Raw genomic sequence first — 15,483 nt, forward strand, 5'->3', positions numbered from 1 at the left:
GCCCCTCCCGGGGTCCCGGGCCGGGCGAGCCGCCTCCACCCGCAGCCCGAGGCCTCGTGGACCACGCCGGCCCCGCCCTCCTGCGCCGGCCCCGCCTCCCCCGCGCCGGCCCCGCCCGCGGCTCGCCCCGCCCGAGCTGCTCACCCAACCCGGCCCCGGCGTCCGCCCGGCAGCCCGCCCGCCCGCTGCGGCTCGTCCGGGCCCCGCTCCCCGACCCCAGGCTCCCAGCCTCCGCGGGCCGGGGCCGCGCCGCGGGACCGGGAGGCGGGCCATGGCGTCCTGCGTGGGGAGCCGGACCCTGAGTAAAGATGATGTGAACTACAAGATGCATTTCCGGATGATCAACGAGCAGCAAGTGGAGGACATCACCATCGACTTCTTCTACCGGCCGCACACCATCACTCTCCTCAGCTTCACCATCGTCAGCCTCATGTACTTCGCCTTCACCAGGTGCGGGGCGGCCCAGGCGCGCCCGAGGGCGAAGGGGAAGGGGCTGGCTGGGGACGCGGCGGGGCTGGGGGCGGGGAGAGCCATGGCCGGGAGAGGAAGCGGGCTCGTTCTGCTCCGCGCGCGGGCTCGCCCGCCGGCGGCTCTGTCCCCGAACACACCCAGCTTCGCTCCCCTACTGCTCCTCGGGGACCGGCGCTCGTCCCTTCCCTGCGACCCACGCCCATCCTCCACCCACCCTCACGCCTGTCCTCATACCGCCTCTCCCCATGCAGCGCCTCGGGCCACCCCGGGAACACGCGTGGCCCGGCTGGCGCGATCGCCCTCCCTCCCTCCTCCCTGGCTCCCAGCATCGTTCCCCTCTCCACGCATCACGACACCGGCCCCCTCCTCTCGGGCCTCCGTCCCCGCCTAGCACACCGCATGAATCATCTGGTAGGCACCACTTGCAGCACATGTCCCCGCTGCAAACACCCGAGTCTACGGGCGTCTTTCACGCGCCGTGCCCAGGCCCAGGACGTAACCCAGACCTTCCCCGCCGAACTCCTCCAGGGTTCAGCACTACCTGCCCACAAAAATGCACTCCACTGTGCGTTGTACGCCAGTCGTCTCGCATAACCCTTCCTGCAGCCCCAAACACGACCGCCTGTACCACAACACAAACTGCCAGCCATGCGCACACACATCACAGCCAACATTCCAGTACTGCCACACAGACACCAGCCCATTACACAACACACGGTGCCGGCTCTGTTCTGTTCTTATCCCGGCATACATGCTGAAATGAGACATTGTCAGGCCACTGTAGCAATGCCCGGTGCCTTGTAGATGCTATGGAAAGGGTTAAATAAAACACGCACACCACACACACTATAGCACAACTCTCTTAACGCCTGAAAACATACATGCACACTCACTCAAAACACTTCTAATGTACACCTGTGCCTAGGAGCTACCCCGTCCAACTCTTGTTGGCCCATGGCTTATAGCTACCTCACTGAACATGAGGTCCCTCAGCCCCAAGCCAAGGAACTGATTCATGCCTAAAGGACAGGTATACCTTGGGTCCTACTTAATAAGGGTTCATATTTTCTGAATGAACCTCTTTAACGAAAAAAATGTGTGTTTATACCAACCATGCTTAAGCACTAACCTAGAGATGTGGAGTTTTGGAGGCAGACTAGTGGTCGCAAGACTATTTGTGTGACCTTGGTTAAGTTGTTTAGCCTTTCTCTGAGCCTCAAGATTCTCCTCTGTATAATTGGGATAAAATAGGTCCTTACCTAATATGGAGTTAGAGAATTAAATGAACATGTGTGAATGTATTTAACAGAGTACCTGGTACATGATGCATAGTTAATGTCAGTGCAGTTCAGTTCAGTCGTGTCTGACTCTTCGCGACCCCGTGGACTGCAGCACGCCAGGCCTCCCTGTCCATCACGAACTTCCGGAATTTACTCAAACTCAGGCCCAGTTCTGTTCCGTCATGTCTGACTCTTTGCGACCCCCTGGACTGCAGCGCTGGACTGCAGCGCGCCGGGCCTCCCTGTCCATCACCAACTCCTGGAATTTACTCAAACTCAGGCCCACTGAGTCAGTGATGCCATCCAACCATCTCATCCTCTGTCATCCCCTTCTTCTCCTGCCCCCAATCCCTCCCAGCATCAGAGTCTTTTCCAATGAGTCAACTCTTCGTATGAGGTGGCCAAAGTACTGGAGTTTCAGCTTCAGCATCATTCCTTCCAAAGAAATCCCAGGGCTGATCTCCTTCAGAATGGACTGGTTGGATCTCCTTGCAGTCCAAGGGACCCTCAAGAGTCTTCTCCAACACCACAGTTCAAAAGCATCAATTCTTCGGTGCTCAGCTTTCTTTATAGTTCAACTCTCACATCCATACATGACCACTGGATAAACCAAAGCTTTGACTAGACAGACCTTTCTTCTCTCCTAATATATTTATCCAACAATCAGTGGTTTTCAGCCCATCCACAGAAACTATACGGGAGTATATTTGGTGACCTCAGCATTGGGGGAACTTCTGATATTTAGCAGGTGGGGGTTAAGAATGCTAAATGTGTAAACGCCAGGTATAGCATTTAAGACAAAGAATTGTCCCTGACTCACAGGCACACATGTGCACCTACACACTTGTATACATGCAAGTGCCAATGGTATCTCCCTTGAGAATCAATGCAGCTTTTTCAGATTTTCATAAAACTGATAATGTCCTCATACATCACACTTGTTCCTTTCCTCCACAATCCATTTAACTCTCAGTTCTTATTTTGTAAGTGTTTATCTATTTGTGTGAATCTATCTAAAGGCACAAAGCATATGAAACAATTAATGATTGAGGGAAACAGCTACTTTTATGGTAGAATATTCTGTGAATTCTCTGCTGTGGAGTAAGGACAGATATTTTCAGAGTATCCAACTAAGAATAAGCTTTGGAGAGAAGTCTTGTCCCTAATTATGTTTATCCTCAAATACTTATCATGTCATTTGATTTTACCACCTAGTATCTGTGTCTGTGTGGCCACTTAATATTGCTTAGCCCTTGCTTGCTTATCAGTACATAGGGTGAAAATATTTAGTAATACCCGATAGGATTTCATTTTAAATATTCATCTTTTTAGATAATCTGTATTTAGCTTGTGGGTGCTAAGTCTTGGTGACTCTATGGACTGTAGCCCACCAGTCTTCTCTGTCCATGGGATTCTCCAGGCAAGAATACTGTAGTGGATTGCTATTGCCTGCTCCAGGGGATCTTCTCGACTCAGAGACTGAACCCATGACTCAGGTCTCCTGCTTTGTCGTTGGGTTCTTGACTCAACGCATAATGAATAGCAGTTGCTCAGTAAACGTTAACTATTATTATTACATCATTTCATTGTGTGCTGCTGCCTCGTAAATTAGGTTTTTCATTGAGTGAGGGTGTGGTGCGCTCTATAATTAAGAAAAAGAATAAAGACTTCGGAAGAATGGACAGTGCTTTGCTTGGAGAACGTATATGCCTGATTCATATTAACTTCAGTTTTACTTTGTCTCATGTGGGTTGGCAAGGATGGAGTTAGTACAGGAGTTTCTTTGGAAATTGGAAAAGTAATTACGCTATTTTACTTTAAATAATAAGAAGCAAGAATGAGCAGTGTGTTTCAACCTTTTACCTTATTATTCTAGGCCCTTTCAGAACAGATTTCTCTTCCTCTTTTCTAATATAGAAAGTCACATTCTTTTGGAAGTTCCCTTTTGCAGCATGTCCTGCCAAAGCATTCAATAAATCACAGCAGTGAAAGTATAAGAAATGAGTGTGAATTTTAACAGCTTGTCAAAAGTAATAGAAAAGGCATAATCTAAACTGTAGGTTATGGTCTTTTCCAAAATTGATTATGATTTTACTTCTCCCACTAATTTCACAGAGACAGAAATCATACATTAAAGAACTACTTCAGAACAAGTTTCATGTTATATAAAATCATAAGCACCATTAGTACAATTAGTACTTATTGTCTTACTCATTTTTTGTAGTGATTTGTGACCCTTTAAACTGAGACATTACAGTGATCACTCTGTCTTCTTCCATAAAGATTGAAAGTAATGACTTCTTAAATGAAGATTAATCATTTTGTGCTCTTTTGCAGTAAGAACCTTATTTTACAACAGGGTTTGACTTGGTGACTGTTCAGTGCAGTTCTTTCCGTAAAACTTTAAAAATATGTCTTAAAGTTTGTCTTTCAAAAAACCAGTAGTTGAAGAGAGCCAGGGGTAGAATACTTTCCCGGTGTCAGATTACCAGTATGCATGAAACACTACCTGGGTCATGACACATGCTGCAGAGACACAGCAAGAATTGGGGATTGCAAGGGTTAGGTGCCTTACACAGAAGTCCAAGGCAAGTTTGTGTTCGTCCAGTAGTGCTTTTGTTAAATGGCAACTAGGCCAACTCACTGTTGAATCATGGCGTTTCAGTCTCTAGTCCCTATCACTGTCATTCACAGTAAAGCCAGATGCTCTTGAATTCTGCTGCCTAAGATCGGAAAAAGCTCACTTTGCCACATTTCAAGGTAACCAGTTTTAGAAATCAAATGCCTCAACATATGTCTTATAAAAGTGTATTCAGCCAATGTGGGGTGAGGAGAACCTTTGTCTTAAGCTCTGAGCTCGCCTTTCATAGGTTGGTAAACTTGGACATGTTGAATAGCCTTAGTTTCAGACACTTGGGCTTTAGATTTGAAAATGCCAAAATTTACTAGATCTCATTGGTAACAGGTTGCTCTCTCCTCACGAGGCGCCTGGCAGTAAAATAGTGAAGTCATTCTCTCCAGTGACACTTGTCCAGCAAAAGTCATCACTTGCCCAGAAGAGATTGCCTTCCTGCAGCTTCCTGTTCAGAAGGGGTCATCCACTCACCTGGGCTAGTTTTTCTCCTTAATGTGGGACTGAGGAGGTGGATGAGGGCAGGCACATGGCCAGACTTTTGATTGATTGATTTCTGCTTGTTCGTGATAGTGGTTTTCACTTCATTTCCCTTAGCGGCTCTGGAGCTTCAGCTTTTCTTGATCTTACTGGGAGGCATAGTTCCACCTTCTGTGTCTCTTCCCTCCTGGAGACCTGCCAGCCTTCCCTGTTTTTTCCCTTTAGACCATATCAATTCCCATTAGAAACTGTCTCCTGATAACTGCTGATTCAGTTGTCTCGAGCCTATTTCCTTTAGGTACAGCGTGTTCTGTCTTCCCCAATAACAGAAGGCCTTGGCTGTCCTTGTTCTCGGACACCAGCAACGTTAAGTGATTGTCCACGGCAGCTGTGTGCTGGGTGACACCAGCCTTGGAGGCAGAGGCGTGTCCTGTGTTAGGCCCCCTCTGAAGAGGTCCAGTTAACCCTCTTTAACATTTCTCTTCCTCACTTCCTATGTAAATCACGGGTTTTTTATTGGATTAAAAGAAGCGCCTGTTTACATCCTTTCTTGTCCTTATTTCTGGTGTTTTATGTCCTTAATTGGAGAAGGAAATGGCAGCCCACTCCAGTGTTCTTGCCTAGAGAATCCTGTGGACAGAGGAGCCTGGTGGGCTGCTGTCCATAGCGTCGCGCAGAGTCGGACACGGCTGCAGCGACTCAGCATGCGTGCATGCGTGCATGTCCTTGATGAGATTATTCATTTCTCGAAAGGGAAAATGTGTCATATTTCTTTGGGGTCTTTGTGTATATATATGTATTTCTTTGTGTCATACTTCTTTGGGGTCTTTGTGTATATATATATACATTTCTTCGTGTCATACTTCTTTGGGGCAGTGTATATCACGGGGTCATGTGTGTAACATACATTTCTCCGGGGTAAATAAGCACCTGGGTGACACACGGAGCTGCTTGGTTCACCTTGCTTGCCTTGGAGACTTGCACGCCTAGTACTTGCACGCCTAGTGTCTAGCACTTTATATATAGTTCTATTGCCAATGACAATGCAGTTTGTCTTGTGATAGAATCCCTCTCGCCCCAGATTTCTGCAGGGATGTTCACAAGCTTTTTAGGGTCAACAAACGTGAAAGCCGAAGACTCGTTCAGGCAGCAAGGACTGCTTCCTGAGCCCTCGGTTGCACTCAGTGTAGTCAGCAGCCCGTGTTCTGCCCAGCCCAGGTCTCCGGCATCCTGGAGTTCATCTAGCTTAGCTTCACCAGGTCCAGCCAGGCCTCAGTAGCGTTCAGAGCTGTCCTGCTCTGCCATGCCCAGGCTTTAGCTCGCAGACCCCAGCTCTTTGGCATAAGACACGCCCAGGCCTTGACTGCCCTTCCCTTCAGACCGTCCTCCACACTGCTTTCCTCACGACCTTTCAAAGTCAAGATCTTGATCCCGTCCATCCACTTACAGTCTTTCCCTAGATCTCTATCACCTGTCAGGAGTGCCTGCTGGCCCCTGAGGGCCTTCATTATAGGGCCTTACACCTGCCTCCACTGTACACAGCACACGCTGCCGGCCCAGGCAGCCCCACACCTGGTGCCAGGCTGGTACCTCCCTCTGACTTGAGAGTGCCTTCTGCCTGCCCACGAGCCCATGGCATCCCTGGCAACCTTCCCAATGGTCCCCTCCCAGACCCCTTTCTTGGTGGTTCCTGGAAGCTCAGAGGAAGAAGTGTTTATGTACAGTTAAGTCTCCTACATATGAATGGGTTCCTCCAAGGATGCATTCATAAGTCCAGTTTGTTCAGAAGTCCAGAATTCACCAAGATACCCAGCTAACGCAATTGGACAGCAGGCTGCAGTTTCACTCAGGCCTGATGTTGATGGAATGCACATTTCACATCTCTGGACGTTCAAAACTTGAAGGTTCGTAGGTATGGGACTTACTATACTTCCAGATGTCTTTTATTAGTATTTCTCTCTCCTATTGTAATATTTGTTTTTATATTAATTTATTGAGGGCAGATATCTTAATCATTGCAGAATACACACCCAGTAAAATGCTAAATGAGTCAAATATAAAAAATCATTTATACAATATGAATTTTCAAAAAATATCGCTCTTCTCTGTCAGTTGCTATTTCAGCTCTAATTCTCGAAAAGAATCTTTAACATTTTACAAAATGAAATGAATGTGGTCTTCAAAGCTAATGTCAAAGTTAGTTAACATTGGTCCACTTTGTAACTCGAGACTGAGTTTTCCATTGGGAGAGAGGCTCCTTAACAGTGCGTAGCCTCCTGAACATGACCCTATCTTTGTGTCTCAGTTTCAGAGATTCCTATTAAAGAGAGGGAAAGGAGAAGATGGCAGGGGGAGAGGGGACAACCAACTCCGCATTTAGGAGTCAGGGTTAAGGATTCCTTACCTTCTTGGCCCCAGGGAGACAGCCATGGTTAAAGATTGGCTAGAGTGGAAAGTTTGCTTGTTGTCCCTGGTCTTTTTCTCACTGCCTGCCACCTGTTCAAGTTTAAAAATCCGAGGCTAAAGCTTTTTGTGTTCAAACCTTTGTTAAAAAAATGTTAGGGCTTTCCTTTCACTTGTCCTGCTTTTCGGGTTCTGTCTTGGGTAGTTGTTGTTTAATCACTAAGTCATGCCCGACTCTCTTGCAACCCCATGGACCGTAGCCCGCCAGGCTCCTCTGTCCATGGGATTTCCCAGGCAAGAATGCTGGAGTGGGTTGCCATTTCCTCCTCCAGGGAATCTTCCCGACCCAGGGATCGAATCCATGTCTCTTGCATTGCAGACAGATTTTTACCACTGAGTCACTGGGGAAGCCTCTCTCTTGGGTAGTTACCTGCACTAATACAGGGTGGCATGAGGTATTTCAGCCCCTGGCTGGTCAGCACCGAGGCAGGAGAATCACCTGCAGGGGGCCTCTGGGCCTGGGCCGTGGTACCTCCTCGCGTTCCCTGGGTCACGCATCTGCTCCACCCTGGCCTCTTCCCCTCTCTGGCACCCACCATGTTGAGAAGGCCTGCTCTGTGCCAGGCCTTGTGCTGGGCGCTGGAGCTGCTGCAGGTGAATGAGAAGGGATCTTAAATGACAATTTTCCTGTAGTCTGTCCATTTGGTGTTTTTGCTGTGTATGGTCAGGGCTACCCCAGCCTGCTGCTGGAACACCTCCTAAATTTAGCAGAGCAAGGGGAAAAGAACTTTGCCTTCCTGAGCTCTATGGGTCAGTGTAGCAATCTTGACCTCCAGCCAGCATTCCAGAAGCCTGGGCACCTACTTCATTCTGCCTCTGTTTGTTGTAACTGTGGGCAAGATAAAGCAAGAGCTTTATTTTCCTCATCCTCTAAGTAATGATAATACTCCTCTGGAGAACTGTGGAGTGGTTCAACCAAATGGCAGCTGGGAAAGGTCTTTGGAAAGTTCAGTGGCTCCAAGACCGAGGTGCCTGTTGTTAGGAGTCTCAGAGGACCTAGCAAAGAGGTCAGGGCGCTGCTACAGCCTTGGAGTTCTAAGTCTGAAGTCCTCTTATTTTTTGTTGCCATAAAGCAAAATGTCTTAGTTGAGCAAGAATCCTGAGACCAGCAAAAGTCAAGATGGGGCTCTGGCAGCCCTGACTGCAGATCACAAGCTTCCCTGGAAAGTGGGACCCATATTGCCCCCTGGCAAAGCCTGAGGAGATTGGTACCAACTCCACAAACAGGGGTTAATCTTGTGTGAACGATTGGGGTGGTTTTTTTAGGTTTAGGGGGTTTTGTTGTGTTAATCAGAGGCTGTTCCAGCAAATTAAAAACTTTTCTTTCAGGCCAAAGTTATACTAAGATAGTTATTTAATTTTTGTGTCTTAGTGTGTTTTTCATCACGATTCTCTCAAAGAATCAGGACTATGTCTGTTCATCTTTGTCCACAACGATAGGTGTTGGCTAGCTGAGGGAATGAGTGGGCAGAAATTACAAATTAATAACTGACAGGCCATCTGTGCCAAGCACTGTTCTAAGTCCCTCACATGTGTTATTTTATCCTCACAGCAACCCATTGAGATGGAACTGTTACTCTCCTGTGATATACTGAGGAGGAAACCGAGGCACAGAGAGGCTGGATAATTTGCCCGAGGTCACACAGGCTGATAGTGTGAATTCAGAATTCAGGCCCAGGCTGTTTGGCTACAAACCTGTCCTCCTTGTCACTGCACCGAACAGCCTCCTAAAGGGAAAAACACTTAGCCTTTGGGGTCAGTAAAATGCAGATTGTGATCATTTCCCCCTTCAAGGGTGTTAGGAAGATTAAGAGAACTAACATGCAGAAGGCAGCTGTAGCTAGCCTTCTGAGAGGCACAGACCCAGTGGATGTCAGGAGATAGATGCTTCTTGTCCTCTGACGGAAGGTCTCTGGAATCCGTAGTGTGGTCTTTGTAGCCTTTGCTGCCAAGTTGCTTTTCATGATTAACTATGGAAAATGTCCGTATTCCTTGGCGTGTGGTTAGGTCTCTGGATGACGGGGAGCTGAGGGTCTCACAAAGTGGCCCCGATCGGCTAGTGGGGAGGCCGGTGGGCGGGGGGCAGCCTCCTCAGTCACCCATTCTGTTCTTTCTATGCATCCACCTTTTGTAGGCACTGTGCGGGTACCCTCTGTGCTCTCAGGAAACTCGGAAGGCCTAGTGGGGACCCCTGGTCTGATCTGACTCAGATTTCTTCTTTCGCTCACCGGCCTACCCTTTGGTCTGTGATCACAGGAATGTGATCTTCCTGTACACATGTTTTCAGTTTTACCAAAGAGCTTGCTGTCCGTCTTTGATCCTTTTTTTTTTCTAATTAGGCAAATATAAAATGGCCAACTTTTCAGACTCGCTGCTATTTTATTCAGAGTTAATCGGCCTTTTTTTCTTTTCTTTTTTTAACTCCCCAAACTAGGCCATTCTTTGATCCCATCTTTCTAGTAAGATTGCTCAGAATTTACACATTTGCAGCTTCATTGTTGATCGCCGATCTCAAGTTCTTACAAATTTAATGTTGATGTATAATCCACTTTTTGGAAAGTAATATATTACATTGCTTAAAATCCAAGATATTCCACTGGGTTTATGGTGAGAAGTCTCCCCCAACTCTTCATTTATTCTCCTTGGATAAAACAGAGTGACCGTTTCTTGGGTGGATTTCCAGACACCCTGTGGAGCTCGGAGCACAAGTTAGAAGTTACGTATACCTACGCGTGCTCTTTGTTTTGCACAAAAAGTTGCTTATTATACTCCTGTTCTGCAAATTGCTTTGTTTACTTCATGATCTCTTAAATTACTCTGTACCAGTTAATTAAAAGCATCTTCATTGTTTTTATGGCTGCCTACTTTGCTGACAAAGGTCTGTCTAGTCAGAGCTATGGTTTTTCCAGTAGTCATGTATGGATATGAGAGTTGGACTGTAAAGAAAGCTGAGCACCAAAGAATTGATGCTTTTGAACTGTGATGTTGGAGAAGACTCTTGAGAGTTCCTTGGACTGCAAGGAGATCCAACCCGTCCATCCTAAAGCAGAATATTGATTGGAAGGACTAATACTGAAGCTCCAGTGCTTTGGCTACCGGATACGAAGAGCAGACTCATTGGAAAAGATCCTGATGCTGGGAAAGATTGAAGGCAGGAGAAGGGGAGGACAGAGGGTGAGATGGTTGTATGGCATCACCAACTCTATGGACATGAGTTTGAGCAAGCTCCGGGAGTTGGTGATGGACAGGGAAACCTGATGTGCTGCAGTCCACGGGCTCACAAAGAGTCAGACACGACTGAGGGACTGAACAGCGACAAGTACTTGCTTGTGAGCCAGAGCCGTAATTTTTTAACATCTCTTTTAGTTGCTTCCTTGTTTTGCTAAAACATACAATGCTATGGTGAGCGGCCTGGTACATATGTCATTTTTGCGTAAATGAGGGTATATCTGTGAGATATATTCTCGTACATGGAATTGCTGAGTCACAGAGTATATGCATTTATCAATTAATGTGTTGTCAAAGGCCCCCCATAAAGGTAGTGTGTGAGTATACCTGTTTATCAATTTCTTGCCTTTTTCCATAAGGTAAGGAAGAATCATGTTAGTCACTCAGTCGTATTCGACTCTCTGCATCCTTGTGGACTGAAAGCCCACCAGGCTCCTCTGTCCATGGGATTCTCCAGGCAAGAATACTGGAATGGGTTGCCCTTCCCTTCTCCAGGGGATCTCCCTGACTCAGAGATTGAACCTGGGTCTCCTGCATTGCAGGCAGATTCTTTACCATCTGAACCATCAGGGATAAAGCAGATAAAAGTGGTCTCTGTATTGTTCCAGTGTGTCCATATCTTACCATGAACATGACTGAGCATCTTTTTTTTTACTTGCCTGAGAGCTACCGGATTTTTTTGCTCAGTGAACTGTCTCTTCATATCCTTTGTCCACTTTTCTATTTGTTTTTCTCTGTCCATTTGTTGTTCTTTCTGTTAATTGATTTGGTAGGGAGAGCTTTGTAATTAGGCGCGTTAACCCTTTGCCTTCATATGAGTTGCAAATATTTTTTCCAAGTTTACCTATCACTTTTCCTTGGACTTTGTTACTGATTTCTTTGTCATGCAAATTTGTCAGCTTTCTCCTTTGTAACCTCAGGGGTTTGTATCAGGCTTTAGAAAGGCCTTCCCCACCCTGAGGTTGTGGTGTCTTTCGCTTTTCACTGTCATGCATTGGAGAAGGAAATGGCAGCCCACTCCAGTGTTCTTGCCTGGAGAATCCCAGGGACAGGAGAGCCTGGTGGGCTGCCGTCCATGGGGTCGCACAGAGTCGGACACGACTGAAGCGACTTAGCAGCAGCAGCATAGGTTTTTTCTTTTTTAGTTCTACCATCATTTTTTTTCTAGAATTTTGTTTTGTTTTTACTTTTAGTTGTTTGAGTCATCTGGAATGTATTTTGGTGCGAGGCATGAGTTATGAGGCTCTATCTTCTTTTCCTCGGCCACTGTTGCTCATTTTAGCCTCGCTTTTATTTTGTGACTTGCCAATTGCATGCCCAGTCCACCTCTCGTATACTATCCCTGTGCATCTCCGGTGAGTCAATCCGATGAGTGCGATTTAGGGTGACAGGTAAGTTTTCATAAGGCAGTTTGGCAAAGGGGAAAGATCACTATCTTCAGAGTCTAGCAGGCCTGGTTTGGAAGCTGGCTCTGCAACTTCTTAGCTCCACAATCTTGAGAAAGTTACTGAACCTATGTGACCTTTGTTACCTCATCTGTAAGATGTGGTTGATAACAGCCCATATTGCAGATGGATTGTGACAATTAGAGATAATGTGTAGAAACTGCCTGTTCAGTGCCTGATGCACAGCAGAGCCTTGATAGACAGGACCTGTTACCCTGGCTGTCATCGTTAGCAGTATCAGTAGTGTGACTTGGTCTGAATGAGGACGTTGTGTCCCCGCCCCCGCTGTGTGTAGCCATTCTTCAGTAAAAGCTAATGTTCCTGGGAGTTGGATACAGGGCTCCCCTACATAAGCCAAAGGGCATGGCAAGTGCCCTAGGATGATCAGCCTCGCATTTTAAAGTTGTGTTTATAACCTCTGGGCAAATGTGGAATTGTTAGGATGAGTATTAAAATAAGATTGCACTTTGCTACAAGAAGTCTATCCTACTGTAAAGAATGGTTTTGTAATCAGATTTCTGAATCTAACCACCAAGTGTTGTTTGTCTAGGATGAGTTCAGTGCTGTTTGGCTATGTGATGGTCTAGGAAACATTTAAGACCTGTATGACATCTTATTTCAGAACCTTATGTTCGGTCTTGTCATAACTCTGGAAATAATTTCATTGGGTGCAGAAACTTCGCAGTCTAAACAGGAGTTGGTACTTAAGTTAACACTTTTAAACCACCACCCAGGACTCAGTCCTTACTGAGGTAATAATTGCTTCATCCCATACCTTTTCATGTACGTATTCTGATACTCAAGATCTTTTTTTTTATGCAAACTTGGTTTTCTTCTAAGATTCTTTTTTGACCTTTTTCCTTTAGTAACATTCAATCTTCATTTAACATTTGTCTTTTGAAAACTTTCACTGTTGACAGTCCTCCTCCAGATAAACCCAGTTTCTTTGATCATTTTTAAATGTATTGCAACCAGTTTCATCATCTCGAAACTATGTCATTCCATTGTGTTTCTTCTCATATTTTCTCTTACTTATCCTACTTCTTTCTAAACTGAACCACTGAACTTCCCTCTCCCAAACTTCTTGAAAATTATCAATACTTCAGAAAATCTTCCAGTTGTTTTTCTGTTTTCCTACTTTTGTTTGCCTCTCTGAGCCCCAGATATGTTACTAGAATCTTCTTTATTAATGTAAACTGTTAAAACCTAACATTTTCACCATCAATGGTAAGAAAATTTCCATTTTGGGGATTTTTGTTGTTTAGTCGCTAAATCATGTCAGACTCTTTTGCAACCCTGTACTGTAGCCCACCAGGCTCCTCTGTCCATGGGATTTCCCAGGCAGGAATGCTGGAGTGGGTTGTCATTTCCTTTTCCAGGGATCTTTCCAACCCAGGAATCAGACCTGTATCTCCTATGTTGGCAGGTGGATTCTTTATAACTGAGCCACCAGGGAAGCCTTTGGGGAATTTTACTTCATTGTAAAACAGTAAGTTTTTTTCCATAATAATCAGTCTAGAAATATATTGAGGGCCTACTGTGTCCCCAGGCTCTGTGGATACAGGTGTGAATAATTCCCTGCCTTTAGGAGTTTACTTTCTGCAGAGAAGACAGATAACATATAAACCAACAGATGTAATCATTTCTGTTTACTGGGGTTATGGAGGAGTTCTACACAGTAACACATGAGGAATGACCAGGCTGGAGCAGGGCGGAGCAGCTTGTCTCCTTTACAATTCTTATGTTTAGAATTTAAATACAAGTTTAAATCTGGTCTTTTGTTTCCTCTTCATTTTTCCTGTAACATTTTTTACTAGTGCTTTCTGGTGGCGTTACACTGCCCCATTTTGTTCATCCCTTGGATAGCCAACCGCCCATATTTGACACGTGACTGCGTAATCTCATTGCCTCGTGTCCTTCCTCCTTGTTTTTTGAGATAATTTTTATTTAATTTGTTTTTGGCTGTGCTGGGTCTTCGTGTGGGCTTTTCTCTAGTTGCGACAAATGAGGGCCACTCTCTAGTTGTGGTGCTTGGGTTTCCCCGTTGCAGTGGCTTCTGTTGTGGAGCATGGGCTCTGGGGCGTGCAGGTTTCATAATCTTATGCTTCCTTTCTGATTCCTGAACAGTTTTCCGCCACAGCCTCTGTAGTGAAGGTCATCTTTGTGTGTGTGTGTGCTCAATCAAGTCTGAGTCTCTCAGACCCCATGGACTGTGTAGCCCACCAGGCTCCTCTGTCCATGGGATATCCCAGGCAAGAATGGTGTAAGGTGCCATTTCCTTCTCTAGAGGATCTTCCTGATCCAAGGATTGAACACGTGTCTCCTCCGTCTCCTGCATTGACAGGTGGATTCTTTACCACTGAGCCACTTGGGAAGCCCCTTTGTAAAAGAATGATGATTCTCAAATGCTTGTCTGAGTAGAACGTGTGTTGGCGTGTAAGGTTGACAATGCTTTTATCATAAGAACTGGACTTTACTATGAGAGCTGTACTATTTTAGGAAATACCATGCTGCTGCTGCTGCTGAGTCGCTTCAGTCCTGTCTGACGCTGTGCGACCCCATAGACAGCAGCCCACCAGGCTCCCCTGTCCCTGGACTGGGTGGCCATTTCCTTCTCCAATGCATGAAAGTGAAAAGTGAAAGTGAAGTTGTTCAGTCATGTCTGACTCTGTGCGACCTCATGGACTGCAGCCTACCAGGCTCCTCCATCCATGGGATTTTCCAGGCAAGAGTACTGGAGTGGGGTGCCATTGCCTTCTCCGAGGAAATACCATAGTAAATAGTGAATGTAATGGCTTAGCTCAGCAAAATAAAGTTAGCAGTCCCCAGGTTTTTAGAACATGGAGCTCGTACTCCTTCTAGACTGACTGTAGATTCAAAAATAACACTCAGTGTTCCTTTTCTGTTTTCAGGGATGACTCTGTCCCAGAAGACAACATCTGGAGGGGCATCCTCTCTGTAATTTTCTTCTTTCTTATCATCAGTGTATTAGCTTTCCCCAATGGTAAGTGATGTAATGCTTTATCACATTTCTCCCATTCATTGTGTCCTTGTTGGTATTTTTGAGATGCATGTCATCTAGAAGATGAAACTAGAGGGTGGAATAAAAAAGAGAATCTGAACGTTGCGTGGTGACTCGGGGAGCAGGCTCTGGAGGCAGACTGCCCATTCCTAGCTCTGTTTCCTCGGTCCTCCTTTAAGACATTTCTGTCTGAAATGGAGAGAAGTACAGCGGTAACAGTAAACTGAATTAATACCATAAAATACTCTGAACAGTGGCTGACGAATCATAAGCGTTCAGTGAAGGTCAACTGTTGTTCTTCTTACTGTTTTTGGTATTATCAGCCAAGTTGTAAAATACGCAGTTACTGCTCATTTACTCCTTTTTGCTAAGGATGGGGTCAGTGCTTTAATGAATATTACTTAAATAACTTGCTGTCTTTAACTGGAAACTTTTCTGGGATATGAATTTCCATTATCAGGT

The 15,483-nt window shown here is 45.9% G+C and overlaps 1 protein-coding gene across 2 annotated transcripts in view; it reads left to right on the forward strand.

The window, feature by feature from the left end:
* PTDSS1 (phosphatidylserine synthase 1) overlaps positions 165 to 15,483 on the forward strand; it is a 72,168-nt gene continuing 56,849 nt past the window's right edge. The window contains exons 1-2 of one of the 2 annotated variants that reach the window (XM_018058253.1): positions 165 to 450; positions 14,912 to 15,003. In XM_018058253.1, coding sequence (XP_017913742.1) covers positions 272 to 450; positions 14,912 to 15,003 — 271 coding nt within the window. In that variant the 5' untranslated portion in view covers positions 165 to 271. The remainder of the gene's footprint in view (positions 451 to 14,911; positions 15,004 to 15,483) is intronic. The other variant, XM_018058254.1, reaches the window with a different exon arrangement.

This window comes from Capra hircus, chromosome 14 (assembly GCF_001704415.2).
Source record: "Capra hircus breed San Clemente chromosome 14, ASM170441v1, whole genome shotgun sequence".
Taxonomy (NCBI): Eukaryota; Metazoa; Chordata; class Mammalia; order Artiodactyla; family Bovidae; genus Capra; species Capra hircus.